The sequence below is a fragment of the Gekko japonicus genome, unplaced genomic scaffold (genome assembly GCF_001447785.1).
Source record: "Gekko japonicus isolate JY-2015 unplaced genomic scaffold, Gekko_japonicus_V1.1 scaffold3, whole genome shotgun sequence".
Classification (NCBI taxonomy): Eukaryota; Metazoa; Chordata; class Lepidosauria; order Squamata; family Gekkonidae; genus Gekko; species Gekko japonicus.
Window position 1 is genome coordinate 1,262,074 of NW_015170887.1, and position 16,671 is coordinate 1,278,744.

The 16,671-nt window shown below is 47.6% G+C and overlaps 1 protein-coding gene across 1 annotated transcript in view; it reads left to right on the forward strand.

The window, feature by feature from the left end:
• The first annotated feature begins 3,021 nt into the window (after positions 1-3,021).
• VASH1 (vasohibin 1) overlaps positions 3,022-16,671 on the forward strand; it is a 20,228-nt gene continuing 6,578 nt past the window's right edge. Inside the window, exons 1-4 of the mRNA XM_015418362.1 lie at positions 3,022-3,370; positions 13,473-13,561; positions 14,793-14,849; positions 15,696-15,770. Coding sequence (XP_015273848.1) covers positions 3,089-3,370; positions 13,473-13,561; positions 14,793-14,849; positions 15,696-15,770 — 503 coding nt within the window. The 5' untranslated portion in view covers positions 3,022-3,088. The remainder of the gene's footprint in view (positions 3,371-13,472; positions 13,562-14,792; positions 14,850-15,695; positions 15,771-16,671) is intronic.

Sequence of the window (16,671 nt, forward strand, 5' to 3'; positions counted from 1 at the left end):
TTTCAGAGACAGACTTTTAAGTACAACCTGGGACCTGCTTGTTTTTTTCTTCTGTATATGTCCATCTCCCTATCTCTCCTCTTAAAAAGGGTGATGGTATCATTCTTGCAATGTACCTTAAATCAGGGCACAATCCTGTTGTATTCTCCCCCACCACTTGAAAACCAGTAACAGCATCCCCTTTTGCACTTGAATGCAGATCAAATAATGTCAGAAAGTGTCTTGCTACCGCCTGTGGCTCCTGTTGCTCACACAGACCAGTGGCAGCTGAATCTGGGGATGGTTCTGAAGTGCCTGCTTCAAAGATAAAATTGTGAACCTAAAATTGGTGCATCTTTTCATGTGCTCGTCATCTACCCTCAGCCATCAGATTATCTTTTAAAAAGCACTCCTGTTTTGGATGTGAGCACTGTTTTAGGTAATACCTGTTCATTATTTAATTCTACTCCTAAAGAATCCCACCTCGTTCTCTAAATTCAGCTTCTTTTGGAGGCAGTAGCAACATACTTAGGAATCAAAGCTTTTGAAAGTGCTCTGCTAGAATCCACAGTTCTAATTCCTGCACTGGGTAATCTCTCTGACATAACAGAGCTTCTATAGAACTGCTTAAATTCCTGCCACCTAGCATTCAGTTCCAGTTTTTAAGAAAAATGAAGACTTTCAGAGGAATCCTGGGTAAGAGATGGTAACTTTCCTAATCTTTGGATCAAACAGTATTCTGATTTGTTGTAGGCCCCATTTTACCCCCAAAGGAGAACCAAAGCAGTTTATAACATCGTCCTCCCCTCCACCATTTTATCCTCATAGCAACAACCCTGTGAGGTAGTGTAGCTTGAGAGAGAGCAACCGGCTCAAGGTCATTTGGTCAACTTCCATGGCAGAGAGGGGATTCAAACTTGGTCCCCCCAGATCCTACCTACACTGACATTCTAACCACTGCAGGTCATGAAGTATAATAACAAAATCGGAATACAATTAAAACAACCAATTTAAAACAGTTCCAAACATTTCCATATTATCAGATGGCGCCTAATGACACTATAACACTGACCCTGGAGAAGGGGAGGAAAAGGCAGGAGAGACTGTACAGGTAGGAGTTCGCCTGACCTCACCCATATGCTTGGCGGTACATTTCCATTTTACAGGCCCTGTGGAACCAAGACCCACAGGGCCCGGATCTCATTTGGAAGCGCCTTCCACCAAGTTGGAGCTACAGCCGAAACGGCTCTGACTCTAGTTGAAGCCAGGCGAATACTCCTTGGTCCCAGGAGCGTCAGTGTGTTGTTGTTCAAGGACAGGAGCAGAGTTCTGGTGTGTGTGTGATGCCAGGAGAACTTTGCAGGACTCATATTCATTTATCTACATATTTATATGCTGCTTTCTCCATAACGGGGACCAAGCGGCTTACAATGTTTTTCTCCCCTCCTCTACTCATTGGTCACCTGATCTATGGCAACCCATCAAAAACGTATGTCAGCATTGATCCCCAGTGAGCAAAGTTAAGCATTTCACCACAGGTATGACTGCCCGGAATTAATTTGAGTCAAGCCTCCCCAGGGCTCCAACTTGTTTCCAACGCTAGAACATGGGGAAGTAAGGAATCGACAAGAGTGCCTTTGAGTATGTGCAGAGAGCCTTTCACAACCAGCACCCAACAGCTGGTTCAGGCGGCGTTGCTCCCAAGCAAGTTTAGGAGCAAGCTCTAAACTAGAGCGAACGCTTCTTCCGCCCTCGGTGGTTTTTCTCGCCTCTGCCTCCACAGGACCTTGCTGCAGTCCACCCGGCTTGGGGGGGGGGTTTCGCTGTCTCTTTAACTAGCCCCAGTCGGGCAGAAGGGACGCGTGTGCGCCAAGCGTTTGGCTCCTGGCATGGGGGTAGAATCAGCGGCGCCTACCCCCTTTGCAGCCCCCGGGCGGCTGAGCCCCAGGCCGGCTCCCCTGCTTGCTTGGGCCGGAGGTGCCTCCCGGAGGGCTTGCGGGACGCGTCCCTTCCTCCGCGGCCGGGCTGGCGGCTTTGTTCCTCGCGCGCAGCATCTGCCCGGCCGGCTCCTCCTCCTCCTCCTCGCCCAGCGGCGAAGCGAGCCGCTGTCTGCGACCGGGCGGGCCTTTGTCTGTCTGGCTCGCCCGCAGAGCTAACGGGTCTGCTGGGGAAGACGCTTTCGGATTGCTTTCTCTCCGGAGAGCAGCTGCTGCTCTAGCTTCGCCTGCCTGCCTGCCTGCCCTGCTTTCCTCCCTCCCGCCTTGGCAGGCGGCCGCCTCCCTTCCCCGGCACCGCCCATGGCATTGTGACCCGCTCTCCTGAGCTCACCTGGTTTGTAGCAGGCAGAGCTCGGGTTGCCCCCACTGGAAGACACCCGGAGCTGCCCAGGAAGACATCCGCCTTGCCCAGACTCTATCTCGCCCAGCCCGCCCTTGACCTTCTCGGGTTTGCCTTTGTTATTGCCCACGTCTGAGTAAAGGCGACTTGCAAGTGTCTGGGCTTTGTCGGCGGCTCTTTCCTCCTTGGTGTCTTGCCGTGTTGCTCCGGGGGGTGGGGGGGATGCCCTGCGGCTCTAACCATTGGCGATGCCCTGGTAGGTGAGTACGATTCTTCTTCTTAAAAAGCCTGACTCCCTCTAAGGGGCCTTGACCTCTTTCTCCCTTCCCTTGGCTTGCTCTTAATATCCAGACTGTGGACTTTGCCCTAGTTCTGAAGCTGCTGACTTGATTGGTGGGGGGTAGGGGAAAGACCTGGGGGGTTTCCTTCTGCTTCAAAAAAACAACAACACCTCTCTCCCATCAGTTCCTTAATTTTTTTTCCCTGAGCTCTTCTAAGTTCCTCTTGCAGCAACAGCTGCTTCTTTGTAGCGGGAGAGGTTGAAATACAAACCTTGGCATTGCAGGCTTGTGTGAATGAACCACACCCTTTTGCTCTAGCTTCGCCTGCCTGCCTGCCTGCCCTTCTCTGTCTGTCTGTCTCTCTCTCTCTCTCTCTCTCTGTCTGTCTCTCTCTCTGTGTGTGTGTCATGTCTTCAGCAGCAGTGGCTCCTTCTCCAGCAACCTGAGGAGGCCAGGGAGGGCCCTGCTGTAAGCAAGAGAAGGTCAGCTTGATGGATGCTGGGATGTCAGGCGGCCGAGAGGATGGCGGTGGTGGCGGCGCAGCTGTGGTCAGGCGGTCGGAGGCTGGCGAAGGGGTTGTGCAGAGAGAAGAGGAGCAAGAAGAAGAGGGGGATGAAGATCTCCGTGATGGTGGCGTCCCCTTCTTTGTGAACCGAGGAGGCCTGCCTATTGATGTGGCCACCTGGGAGAGGATGTGGAAACATGTGGCCAAGATCCACCCTGATGGAGAAAAGGTAGCCCTCAGGATCCGAGGGGCCACCGACCTACCCAAGGTGAGCAACCTAGAGGGGGAGATGGGAAAAGTAAACTGCTGGGCGGAATTACCAGCCAAGCTACCAGTGAAAGAATGAAAAATGGCAAGGGCTTTGGGATGGCAACGCTGCAGATGGCAGTTTATAACCATGAAAGGCTGTAAACAGCATTTTTCTTCTGTGGATATCTGGAATGTATCTGTGTGTGAAGACCCTAAGTCACCAGGATGCAATAACATTAGAACGTTATCTTGGGAATACTATGGAGTCTAACGAAGAACATACCCATATTTGCTTCATCAATGAAGTGTCTGTGACGTGTTGAAGAAACTTGATTTTCCCTCTGATAGCCCTGTTCAGTTTTAAAATAGTCAAACCTATTCCAATTTTGCAAAGCTAGGGTGTCAGGGGCCTAGCTGTTTAGAACAGAAATGGGGAGGAAATAGCTTTCATAGGAGCTGTATGGAAATAGGCTTATTTGGGTACAGGGCTTTGGGGCTGTGGAAGGAAGAGATGGAGGAAAAGTTCTTCTGTATTGTTTAACACAAATAAATAAATAAAACACTGGAATGATCCAGCTGGTGAACTACCTGTGAAGTCTACATGTCTAAAAGGTTGGTTCGGTGGAATTTCCGAAGGGGGCGGCATGTTAGTCTGTAGCAGCAAAATAAAAAAGGCGTCCAGTGGCACCTTAAATGCTTTAAACAATCTTATTGCAACATAAGCTGTCCATCCTGAGTCAGAGCTTACATCATCAGATGCATGAACTGTACATCCCTCTGGCACATGAATGAGCATTTCATGCATCTGATAAAATACGTTTATGCAGGAATAAATTTTGTTGGGCTTTAGGGTAGCACCAGATGGACTCTCTGTCATGTCTCTTGTTTTATTTCTAGTATCTAGTTTGGTCTTCTTCCAGAATTCCATAAACTCAGCATCTTCATGGGACACTTACATTATACATGGTCTTGCTAGATATTTTGCCCTCTGCCACTGTTCCGTGTGGGGTCACCACTGTTGTATAAGCTGCAGTGTTGGAAAGCTCCTTTTCCTCAACCTTTAAGGCTCAGGGCCAAACTAGACGTTACACATGGCCGTTTCAGTGCTTGCAAAGGCAGTTGGGGGGGACGACAAGATCCCCTATTTCCCCTGTGCCACAGGCCCAATCAAGGATCAGGTCCTCACAGCATTTTTAAATGGCCAAATTTATCTCCAGTGTGGTGTCAGCAGCCGCAGGTAGGCCCTGTGGCTGCTGTAATGTCTGGTTTGACCCTCAGTGTGACTCTCTTTCACTGGGTGAAACAGACTCTTGGGAGCCAGAAGTGCCTCCCGCATCCCAAGTACAGACTGAGAACATCTCTTTGCTCTGAAGGGCTCATTAGTACCTCATAGCAGAAGTGGCCGCTGGACTCTGAAATGGAAACACAATGGTGGAGACATGAGATCTTCAGAGACTTGAGCCTGCTTCTTCACAGCATGCGTGACATGACCTGGAAAGAGGAGTGTAGGGAGACTGAGCTGCCAGTCATGTAAAGAACAGCTGCTGGGTATCAAAGCTGAGAGTGTAACATTTAATCTTCCAAACAGATGGGGATGAATCTTGGACAACCAGATTGCCCTGTCTTCTTCTCAACAGCACTGGTGTTTGGTCTAGGTAGATTCAGAAGCATTTGAAGACATATATGTCATCGAGTACATACTACTTATACTACTACTATTCCCATTAGTCATGTATGGCTGTGAGAGTTGGACTATAAGGAAGGCCGAGCGCTGAAGAATAGATTCTTTTGAACTATGGTGCTGGAGAAGACTCTTGAGAGTCCCTTGGACTGCAAGAAGATCAAATCAGTCAATCCTAAAAGAAATCAACCCTGACTGTTCCCTGGAAGGCCAGATAATGAAACTGAAGCTCAAATACTTTGGCCACCAAATGAGAAGAGAGCACTCACTGGGGAAGACCCTGATGCTGGGAAAGATTGAAGGTCAAAGAAGACGGGGACGACAAAGGATGGTTAGACAGTGTCATAGATGCAACGAACTTGAAATTGAGCCAACTTCAGAGGACGGCGGAAGACAGGAGGGCCTGGCGTGATCTGGTCCATGGGGTCGCAAAGAGTCAGACTCAACTGTGCGACTGAACAACATACTATTATCCCTGCCCTTTCAACAAGGAGCTCAGGGTGGCATTCCTCATTCTCCCCTCCAGACTGCATGGAGCCTGTGTGACTGGCACAAGGTTGCCCAGCAAGTTTCCATAGCACAAGTGGGGATTCAAAGATGGGTCTCCCAGATCCTACTCTGACTCTTCACAGCAAGCTGGCTGTGTTTGTGTACCCATGGTAGGTTTTTTTTAAAAAAAAGTTCCACTAGTGGTTGCCATTGTGCTGTGCTGTAGTGATGCTAAAGAGCTGTAGATGTTGCAGGTGACAGACTTCTCTACAGGTGCCAGGGAGAGGTATAAATCTTCACCTCAATATTGCTTTCTTCTATAATGTCGTGTACTTATCCTGTTTGCGACAGGCTCATTAGACACTATTTTAAAATGTTACAATAGTGAAGGTCAAATGGGGGTGTGTAATTCAGGAAGATTTTACCCTCTTGTGTAATGAGGAGCAATGCCAGATGGTCGCGCTGGGTGGGCAAAGAGAGAGAGAGCATCTCTGGGGAGAGTTAGGGCAGATGGGAACCAAGCACCACTAAAATGGAGAAGGAGAAACTTCATACAGAGTGTGCCTGTTATTAACAGTTGTTTGGTACAGGACAGAAGTGCTAACCATCTGCCACCTAACTACACGAAGCATGCAGCAGGGGGAGTTGCTGAAAATGCAACTGTGTAACAAGCTGTTTTGTCTGAACCATGTGGACACCCACCCATGTGGTTCTGGAGGCTTTGGAGCACACCGCTGGAAAAGCTCCTGAAAGAGAGGGCTTGACACACACACAGATGAAGCTGCCTTCTATCAAATCAGCCCACTGGTCTATCAAGGTCAGTATGGCCTACTCTGGCTTGCATTGGCTCGACAAGGTCTCAGGTAGAGGTCTTTTCACCATCATGCACTACCTGATCTCTTTAAACGGAGATGCCGGAGATTTAACTTGGGACCTTCTGTTATGCAAAGCTGATGGTCTACCACTGAGGCACGGTGAGAGCCAGTGTGGTGTAGTGGTTAAGAGCGGTGGACTGGAATCTGGAGAACTGGGTTTGATTCCCCACTCCTCCACAGGAAGCCTGCTGGGTGACCTTGGGTCAGTCACAGTTCTCTCACTCAGCCTCACCTACCTCACAGGTTGTCTGTCGTGGGGAGAGGAACAGCAGGCAATTGTAAGCCACTGTGAGACTCCTTCGGGTAGTGAAGAGCGGGCTATGAAAACCAACTCTTCTTCATTTACATAGCTGCCCATCCTCACAATGCACAAATGAAGTGCCTCTTGGGGTCTGACTTTTTCACTTCTACCATTCTTGCCACACATGCCACAATGATATCTGTGGCACCAGCATATTTGATATAATGCCTCTGGTTTCCATTGCATTGATTGTCCAAGTACTTTTTGTTGAGGGGCTTGATTGAGTGGCCTGGAGTTCTACCTCCTGACTTAGTTAGGCTCAAGGGTTCTACTGCCAGTACAGATTGGCCCATGATGGCATTTTACTTAGAACATGTCCCAGGACAGCCTGTCTTCTCTGATGCCTTTGGGTGGCCCCATGATGTGGCACAGTATCAGCTGCATGCCATGTTTCTGGCTTCAGGGAGGGAGCAGGTGGCAGCTCCGGGCTACTGTGTCCTGTGGGGTACCCATGTGTTTTGGAGCCATATATAGTTCTCCAACCTTGGGCCAACTTTTTGGCTTTTAGAAGATTTCCCTTGTGTGGAACAGATCCAGACCAATCTGCTTCCTCTACTAGGTAGCAGCTGTTGTTCTGGCTTCAGGGAGGGAGCAGGTGGCAACCCCAGGTTACTGTGTCCTGTGCCCATGTGTTTTGGAGCCATATATATTTCTCCAACCTTGGGCCAACTTTTTAGCTTTTAGAAGGTTTCCCTTGTGTGGAACAGATCCAGACCAATCTGCTTCCTCTACTAGGTAGCAGCTGTTGTTACTACTAGCCCTTCATAGCAGTGGGGTGGTTGACTGTGTCAGTCATGAGTGAGAAGTCTAAACTATATGATCCCCCCATTCTTGAATGTGTGAGATTCTTCCTTCTGCTACTGTAACAGATCAGAGTATGCTGGTTCTCTGAATAAGGGGTTCATGAATTACACAAGAATCTAGTGAGTCAGTATATTGGTCTGTCAAGCTCTGTAGCGAACACGTGAGGCTGAACACATGAAGCTGCCTTATATTGAATCAGACCATCAGTCCATCTAGGTCAGTATTGTCTATTGGCAGTGGCTCTCCAAGGTCTCAGGCTGAGGTCTTTCATATCACCTCCTGCCTGGTCTTTTCAACTGGAGATGCCGGGGATTGAACCTATGACCTGCATGTCAAGCAGATGCTCTTCCACTGAGCCAAGGTCCTTCCCAGTGGGGTGGTTGACTGTGTCAGTCATGAGTGAGAAGTCTAAACTATATGATCCCCCCATTCTTGAATGTGTGAGATTCTTCCTTCTGCTACTGTAACAGATCGGAGTATGCTAGCAGTTCTCTGAATAAGGGGTTCATGAATTACACAAGAATCTAGTGAGTCAGTATATTGGTCTGTCAAGCTCTGTAGCGAACACATGAAGCTGCCTTATACTGAATCAGACCATCAGTCCATCTAGGCCAGTATTGTCTATTGGCAGTGGCTCTCCAAGGTCTCAGGCTGAGGTCTTTCACATCACCTCCTGCCTGGTCTTTTCAACTGGAGTTGCCGGGGACTGAACCTGTGACCTGCATGCCAAGCAGATGCTCTTCCACTGAGCCAAGGTCCTTCCCCAGCCTAAGTGGCATTGGCTCTCTAGGGTCTTGGGGTGAGGTCTTTCATATCCTCTAACTTATCCTTTTAACTGGAGATGTTTGGGACTGAACCTGAGACCTTCTGTGCATGGAGTGGAGGCTGTACTGCTAGCCAGCAAGAGAGCCAGTGTGGTGTAGTGGTTAAGAGTGGTGGACTCTGAGCTGGACAACCAGGTTTGATTCCTCACTCCTCCAACCGAAGCCTCCTGGGTGATCAGGCCAGTTCTCCTAGAACTCTCTCAGCCTCACCTACATCACAAGGAGCCTGTTGTGGGGCGAGAAAGGGAAGGCAATTGTGAGCCGCTTTGAGACTCCTTAAGTTAGAGAAAAACAGGGTATAAAGCCCTCCTCTTCTAAGCCCAGGCCAGTTGTCTTAAACGTAAGAGAAGCCAGTGTTGGATCAGGCCAATGGCCCATCCAGTCCAACACTTCTATGGTCTACTGTGGCCACGTGATTACTGGGCTGTATAAAAGTTAGCACAGAGAAATGTCTACTCTGTCAGTTGTGCTATGGAAACCTTCTTATCAGTATCAGATGGTGCAAGGTTTGCACTCATGTGCACTGAGCTTCAGGTCTGCTTTTAAGTGCCATACTGAGACTTGTACATACCCCAGGTCTGTTCACGTGTGCTTAATTCTCCCTGAGTCCTGAAGGTTTCCTTGCCAGTTGTCATTAGATCCCCAGACAGCTTCAGCAGAGGGACACCAGTGCAGATGGCTCCACAGGACAGACTGATTAGTGTAGCCAACAGGGCAGAAATTAATCAAAATCCACCCCCACCCCCTTCTTCTTTGCATTCTGTTTTCTTCTGAGACCTACAGCTAATCTCCCCAGCTCTGTCATAGAGGACTCATTAAGACGCACTTTGGAAGAAGCTTATATGTGAATAGCACTGCATTGCAGAGATGGTTATATTACCTTTATCCTCTGGGGCACGCAGAATAGCGCCATGCTTCTTCCCCATCATTTTATCCTCCCTGTGAGGTGTGATAAGGTAGGTTAGGCTGCGAGGGAGTGGCTAGCCCAAAAGTTTTACCACCACCACCACCACCCCCGAGATTCATGACTGACTGGGGAGTTGAACTCAGGTCTCAGTCCTGTTCTGACACTCGACTCATTACGGATCACTGATGAAGTCTGTATTCTGTGCTCCTTAAGGCAGCATTGGAGGGGCATGAAACCACCCCCTGTTTTGGCCTTATTGTTTAACATAAGAGATATTTCACTCTTTGCACAGAGGTAGCTGCTCTTGAGCATTATTGCCAAGCTTTATGCTGCTCCCCCCACCCCAATGCTTTGAGATTTAGTACTCTGCTGTCTGAATGTACAGAACACTGCAGACTTGCCAAATCTGCAGAGTTCCAAAGCCCAACAGCAATCGCTGTTCTGTGGCTGAATTACATCCAACCCTGAGTCAAACATGAAAGTTTGGCCAGGCTGCTAGCCCAGTGCCAGTAATTCGCATACAGATTTATGACTCTGGTTGTCTGCATTGCAAAAACTGTGGGGGTGGCAGGAAACAAAGAATGATTTCATTAGGCCTCCTCTTGAGGAATGTGTACTGTATGGTGTTGCTTTGCATACCTTCCCCAAAGTGGAGTGTCCAGCAAACCACTGCCTTTGCGAGGTACCCTTTGAAAACTGCTGCCCTGGACCCATTTATGTTAAATAGCTCCTAGTATTGCCTTTTGGCAATCTACAGTGAACATACATTGCTGGTTCTATGGTGTGGCCTCATTTGGAATACTGCATGCAGTTCTGGTCCCCGTATCTCCAAAAGGACACTGCAGAGCTGGAAAAAGTACAGAGGAGGGCAACCAAGATGATTAGGGGGTCGCAGCATCTTCCCTATGAAGAAAGGCTGAAGAGTCTGGGACTTTTCAGTTTAGAGAAGAGATGACCGAGTGGTGGTGGGGAACATGATAGATATTTATGTGTGGATTAGAGACAATAGACAGAGAGGACTGCTTCTGCCTCTCTCAAAATACTAAAGCAAGGGCATCCAATGCAGTTGATGGATAGTAAAGGAAATACTACTTTACATAACAAGTACTTAAAATTGGAATTTGCTGCCAGGGGATGTAGTGACAACCACAGGCATAGGCAGCTTTAAAAGTGGATTAGACAGATCCATGGAGGAGAGGTCTGTCAGTGGCTACGAGCTGTCGTGACTAAAGGGAACCTCCACATTCAGAGGCAGTCAACCTCTGAAGACCGGTACCAGGAGGCAACATCAGGGGAAATTCTCAGCTTCTGTGCCCTTTTGTTGGTCCTTCAGAGGAACTGGCTGGCCATTGTGTGAGATAGGATGCTAGACTATATGGACCACTGGTCTGATCCAGCAGTGAGTTTTTTTTTTACATTCATGTGATGATCATGCAGCTGCATGAAAATCTCCCTCTCTGTTTTCAGGTGTGATGAAATGAGTCCTAATCTTTGATAGCATTTTATTTGATGTTTCCATCACGAGCCCAGCTGTGTCTTGGTAGTGATGGCTGTGTGGAAAGGTTGGCTCCCTCTGTGGTGGCTTGCTTCTGTTGTAAATGACATAGCAGCTGGTGGGCTGCTGAATTCCTGGGGTCTCTTTGTAGCGACAAATTGATCTTACTGTATATCCTGGCTAGAATAGCCCAGGCTAGCTCAATCTCATCAGGTCTTGGAAGCTAAGCAGGGTCGGCACTGGTTGGTGTTTGGACAGGAGACCACTAAGGAAGTCCAGGATTGCAACACAGGGGCAGGCAACGGGCAAGCCACCCCTGAACACCTGTTGCCTGGAGGACTCCAGGAGGGATCACCACCAGTCAGCTGCAGCTTTATGGCACTTTCCACCACCACCATCTCCACAGGCAAATAATGTACTTTTCCAAAACCCTCTTTAGAAAGGAATAGCAGCAGTGACAACCCCCCCCTCTGTTTTTTCTTTTATCCATCACTTATATCCATTAATGTAAAGTTTGTGCCCAGACAGCTTGAGTTGAAGAATTTGCAACAGGACAGTATCCCAGTGCAATCCCAATGCAGCATTAACCGTGCATGCCCTGTTATCTCGGAAAGGAGGGAGACGCATTGCTCTTCCTGCTCCACACACACACAGTCTTGGATGTGAAGGAAACTCTCACCCATTCTGGGCTCCAGGCCCAGTTCTGTGTACACTGAATTCCCCATCAGTCTAATTGCCTAAGTGAGAGGCTAGTTATGGCAGGAGAATCCTCCGCTCTTTAGGTGGTTTCCATTGCATTGTCCGGGAGTGTTGTGCATACCCCAGAAGGAAAGCAGGTGGGGAGTGTTAACAGCTGCACCAACTTCTGGTTTCCTCTGGTAGCAACAAATTCAGGGTTCTTAACCAGGATATTAAATGGGGGCAGGATTCACAATTTCTGGGAGCAAGCGGAGGGGGTCTTCTGAGATTTTAGACAGCCCCCTTTCCCCACTTGCAATAGCCTCTGATAGCCAGTTGAAGAGAGTTGGGGTTTTGCTGCTCTCAGCACCCTGAGATTAAAAATCTCAGCTCCTGGATTTCTCTTGAAGGCTCTTAATGTGGGACAAGGAAAACGGGAATCAAACCAAATATTAAGGAGTTGGCTGATGGCCATCTCCTGAACAAGGTTCTTATTTAGTGTATGCTGGAGATCTATGTGTCATATGCATCATACCATAAATATGTGTACATAAAGTTGCCTTGGTTGGAGGGCTTGTTTTATTGGGGGAGGGGGCAGAGGGAATTGATAACAGTGATGCATCCTTGATGGGCAGTAGTGGATTAAAGGTGAAGAACCACTGAACCATTAGACTTTTATTAACCTTAAGTATCAGGTCAGAATGTTTTTCTTCTTGCAAGTAAGGTTGGTAATGAATGCTTAGCGTGTTGGGTTTTGGGGGGGTTGGGGATTCCCACCCCCCCGTTACGATGGAAATCTTGGCTCACTTCCTCAGATTTGGCTCACTTCCTCAGACTATCTGAACTGACTTTTCAGAAACTTCCTGGTATCTCTTGGGTCCTTCACTTCTGTGCTGCTGTGTTTGTGGCATATTGGGAGTGGTTTGTTCATTTTAAGCCCTAATAACATTTTGAGAGGTGCTTGCTGCTTGGTTTTATGATCTCAGCTGCCTTGTGTGTGTGCGTGCATGTACCTCTACTAGAGAAATAACTGCTAAATGTGCCGCCCATCTGACATCATTCTCCTTGTCTTTAAGAGCTGTTCCTTGTGGCTGTGTGTAAGGTTCCAAAAAGGTAGGCCTGTTAGTCTGTTGTGGCAAAATAAAAGTCCTTACTGAAAGACTAGCAACATTTACTTAGTGGCCTCCTTACTAGTTTACCTTGTGTAGATTTCAGTGGTGGTGTGTTCTTCCATGATTCTTGGCTATTTCCAAGCTTTGCAGCATTGGTAGTGGTGCTCTCAACTGTTCTGCAGAGTGTGGTTGTGTAATAACCATGGCTGGGGCATCATCACATTGTTCCCTGCCAGGAATGTTCCTTGTTCTCAAGGACCTACTGTCCTGCTTGAATATCCACTTGTTACTCTTCCTTCTTATTGATATAGCCATTTGAAATTTTGCCACATGCCACATGTTCTAGCTTCACAATAACCTAATGACACAGCTCACTCTACCTTTTTTCCAGACTAGGGACTAATTTGCCTGAACCTGTAAACAGAGGTGGGATCCCTACTGAATTCTGGTACAGCAGATAAGTTGCCTCTGCTTCTAGCTGCCCAAGCGCCCCATTGGGTACTCCTCACCAGCTTTGCATACAACAAGCCCTGTACAAAGACCCTGACTATTTAGTGGAACATTCCGTCAACAAGAAAACCAGGCTAATCTTGTGAGCAGGGACAGCGCCCTGAGCTGAGGCTATGAAAGGAGCCTTCTCTTTAATTCCTTATATTTTCAGTGTCCATAATTTTATAGCTTCATCATTTGTCCTGTTTTTGAATGCCTCTCTTTTCCACTTAAAGAGTTTGAAGTAATCTCTCGTAACTGTCTGAAATCAGAAGACTAAATGGTCTCTCTTTAGAAGCGACCTCAGGTGACCAGCAGTTTAAAAAGAAGGTCATTTCATGTGGTTATGTGGAACGATGATCTCATGTGCCTCCATGCAGGCCCTGGGTGTAGGCTTTGTTTGCAAGTTGATGTCTCTTCTGGTGATCTCATATCTTGCTTTCCACTCTCCCCCCCCCCCATGCAGATTCCCATACCAAGTGTGCCTACATTCCAGCTGTCAGCTCTTATCCCTGAGCGCCTGGAGGCTATACAGCGCTATATCAGGGAGTTTCAGTATCCTTTTTACCTTTGGCTAAAGCACGAGGAAATGAAGTCGGGCGTGGGGGGAGAAGGAGCCAGATGACTTCCCAGCTGACCACAATTTCTGGCAGCCTGGAGCTTCAGTCAGACTGGGAATTGGGAAGTGCTCTCTCCCCAAAAGAAGCAGCTGTTTTGTTACAGCCTGCAGTTTTGCTGTCCTGTGTTGACTTGCTGGTTTCTCAGTGTTCATCCACTCCTCATCCCGGCATCCAGTGTGTGACTGAGGCAATGTTAACCTTGCACAAGCGCTCTCCCCCGCTTATAACAGATGTTCAGAAGGCACCATCATGACCTCTGATGTGGTGGCAGAGTGCCTCCCAGGAGCAGGGCTAATGGTGGGGGGAAAGCAGAAGGCACCATCATGACCTCTGATGTGATGGCAGAGTGCCTACCAGGAGCAGGGCTAATGGTGGGGGGACAGAGAGTCACAGGAGGGTCATTTGGCCTGGGCCTCAAGCTGGAAAGGGGCCTCAGATTTAAACACTTGTTAATTTGTGGGGGGCGGGAGCATTCAATAAGCTTCCCAACTTGCTTTTATGAGCATCCTTATTAAAACCAAAGTGTGACACATTCTCTCAGCTTAAAGATGCAGATTTAAGCAAATAAAAGAGGTAATTTGGTAAAAGACACCTTTTTTTTGTTACCAGAAGCAGATGTTGTTACTCTTTTTTGGTGCCCTTAGTTTTGTTTTCACTTTTTTAATTAATGGCTAGGGGCCTCCAAAGCTGGAATGGGCCTGGACCTCACTGGGTCCCTGAGGGGGCTTGATTAGTGGGGCAGCACAACAAGCACCTCCATATCAGGCTGGGGGTTTTGTGTCCATGGGTGACTTACCAGGTATGCAGGAAAATGTTTGTTTTTTAAAAAGGCAGAAGAACGCCCCACTCAGCCTGACGAGGACTGAAAATGGAATGCTGAGGGCTGAGGAGTGAAGCTCAGCTGTCTGTTGCCTCATCTTATCCCAAGCAGGTCAAGGCAGCATATAGGTTTTTCTCTCCTCACAGCACTTTCAAGTAGGTTAAGCTGACAGAGTGTGACAGGTCCAAGGTCACCCAGTGGACTTTATGGCTGACATGATAAAAAGGCTACCCCTGGGGAAAGGATGGTCTCATCTGAGAAGAGTGTGTGTTTGTTCCTGCCCATTCAGCTCTTTTCACCCATTCAGCTCTTTCAAATGGTGTAGCCCTTAACAGTTTGCCCCCATGTACAATCACACCGGGACACAGTTCTTTGAAATCAAGAAAAGCAGGCCTTTGACTGGGTAAGTATTCTTGCGATGACTCTCAGTACTGGGATGAGGCGCTTCTGAACTCTTCCCCTTCTGAGTTTGGCAAAACGTAGGGACTGAGATCTGAGTTGGCCAGGGTATGGGGCCTCCCTAAGGAAGCTCGGCACAAAAGCTGAACTCTGCTTTGAAGGCAGCTGCCGAGGTCATGACCGGTTGCCCAAGATTTTCTTCCTGCAGCCGAGGAGCCATTAATCAGCAACAGTCAAAGTATCCCCTTTAGTCACCAGAGTAGCACTGTGGGCTTCGAGAATACTTTTTGAATTCATGGGCTTTGGATAGGTTTTTAGATAAGAAAAGCCCTCACTGGAAAGGACATAGATTATGTCTTCATACCCCTGCATTCTCATTGCACAGCAGACGTCACGGATACGACAAGGACATAGATTATGTCTTCATACCCCTGAATTTTCATTGCACAGCAGACGTTTCTGGTACTTAATGTGTCACTGATACGATAAATGCTGATAGAGATGAACATTTTATGATTACAGTGAATTCGCCTAAACAGAACTTCCTGCAGGCCTGATTTCCACACTGCATCCTGACTTAGAGGAGTGCCTCTGCTTTGGCTCAAATAGGAGGCATTCCAAATATATACTGAGGGTGAATGGCTGCTGAATCATGGAGGGGAAACAGTCTCCCTAGTGAGTGGGGGAAGTGCTGAGGAACAGAGCCTGTATCTAACAAATGGCTTTTTCTTTGTCTTTGTTTGATCAGATCATTCTGTCTCCTACCCTCTTGCCATATGTTCTGCTTGACACAAGCCCCCCTTTTTTATTCTGATTATCCTCTTGCCCCACACCTTGTCTTGTCCTTTAGGCTGATGGATCTGGCCAAAGAAATGACAAAAGAGGCCCTACCAATCAAGTGTCTGGAAGCTGTGATCCTGGGAATGTATCCTTTTCCTCTTACAGTCACCTGTGCCACCCCTGATGTTTAAATGTTGTTGTTTCAGTATTGCTGCTCTTCCGCTGCAGTACTTAAGACCACTTAGATTGCTTTCCTCATGTACTGTTTAACAGATGGGAAAATGCATTTGGGAAGGAAGGTTGCTGTATGTTGATCGCACATAATCTCTTTTGGGCAGGAAGGATACACAAGAGCAGATGGGCCTACTTACGACTTGAATTAGAAATACATTTGAAGACTAAGATGGTAGAATATTTTGTTTCCAAGTCCCACCAACCTTTGCTGTTTGCAAATATAATTGGAAGGACCTTTTTATGAATGGGATCTATTGTCCAGATAGTGGTGCACCGAGGCAGTGTAAACTATAGCTCCCTCCATGTAGAACCTAAAATGTCATAAGCAACCAAAAATGGCAGCCTTGTGTTCATGTTCCCATGTGTTCATGTTCTACAGCATCTAGTACCACATACCCTGTGTCCTGAGACCATTATACCATCTTTTTTCCTTATCCCCAGAAGCCGTAGCTAGTCATGTAGAATCAGGGTCAGGGAATTTATAGGGTAATTTATTTATTTATTTATTTATTTATATATAATTAAATTTATATCCCGCCCTATCCCGAAGGCTCAGGGCGGCTAACAGGGGCACCAGGTGCCAGGTAAAACAATATCATATAGTTTAAAACAAGAACATATAATTAAAACAATCACATATAGTTTAAAACCATAAATTACAATCAGATATAGCAATATACAGCAAACTTCAGCAAGAGGGAAGATCTTAACCTCACCTAGCTACCGACAGTCTCATACTCAAAGCCGTTTCCAGTGCCACGATCCACCCCTAGGGGGCGAGACAATCAGATGTTAAATTTGCTAGGGCATAG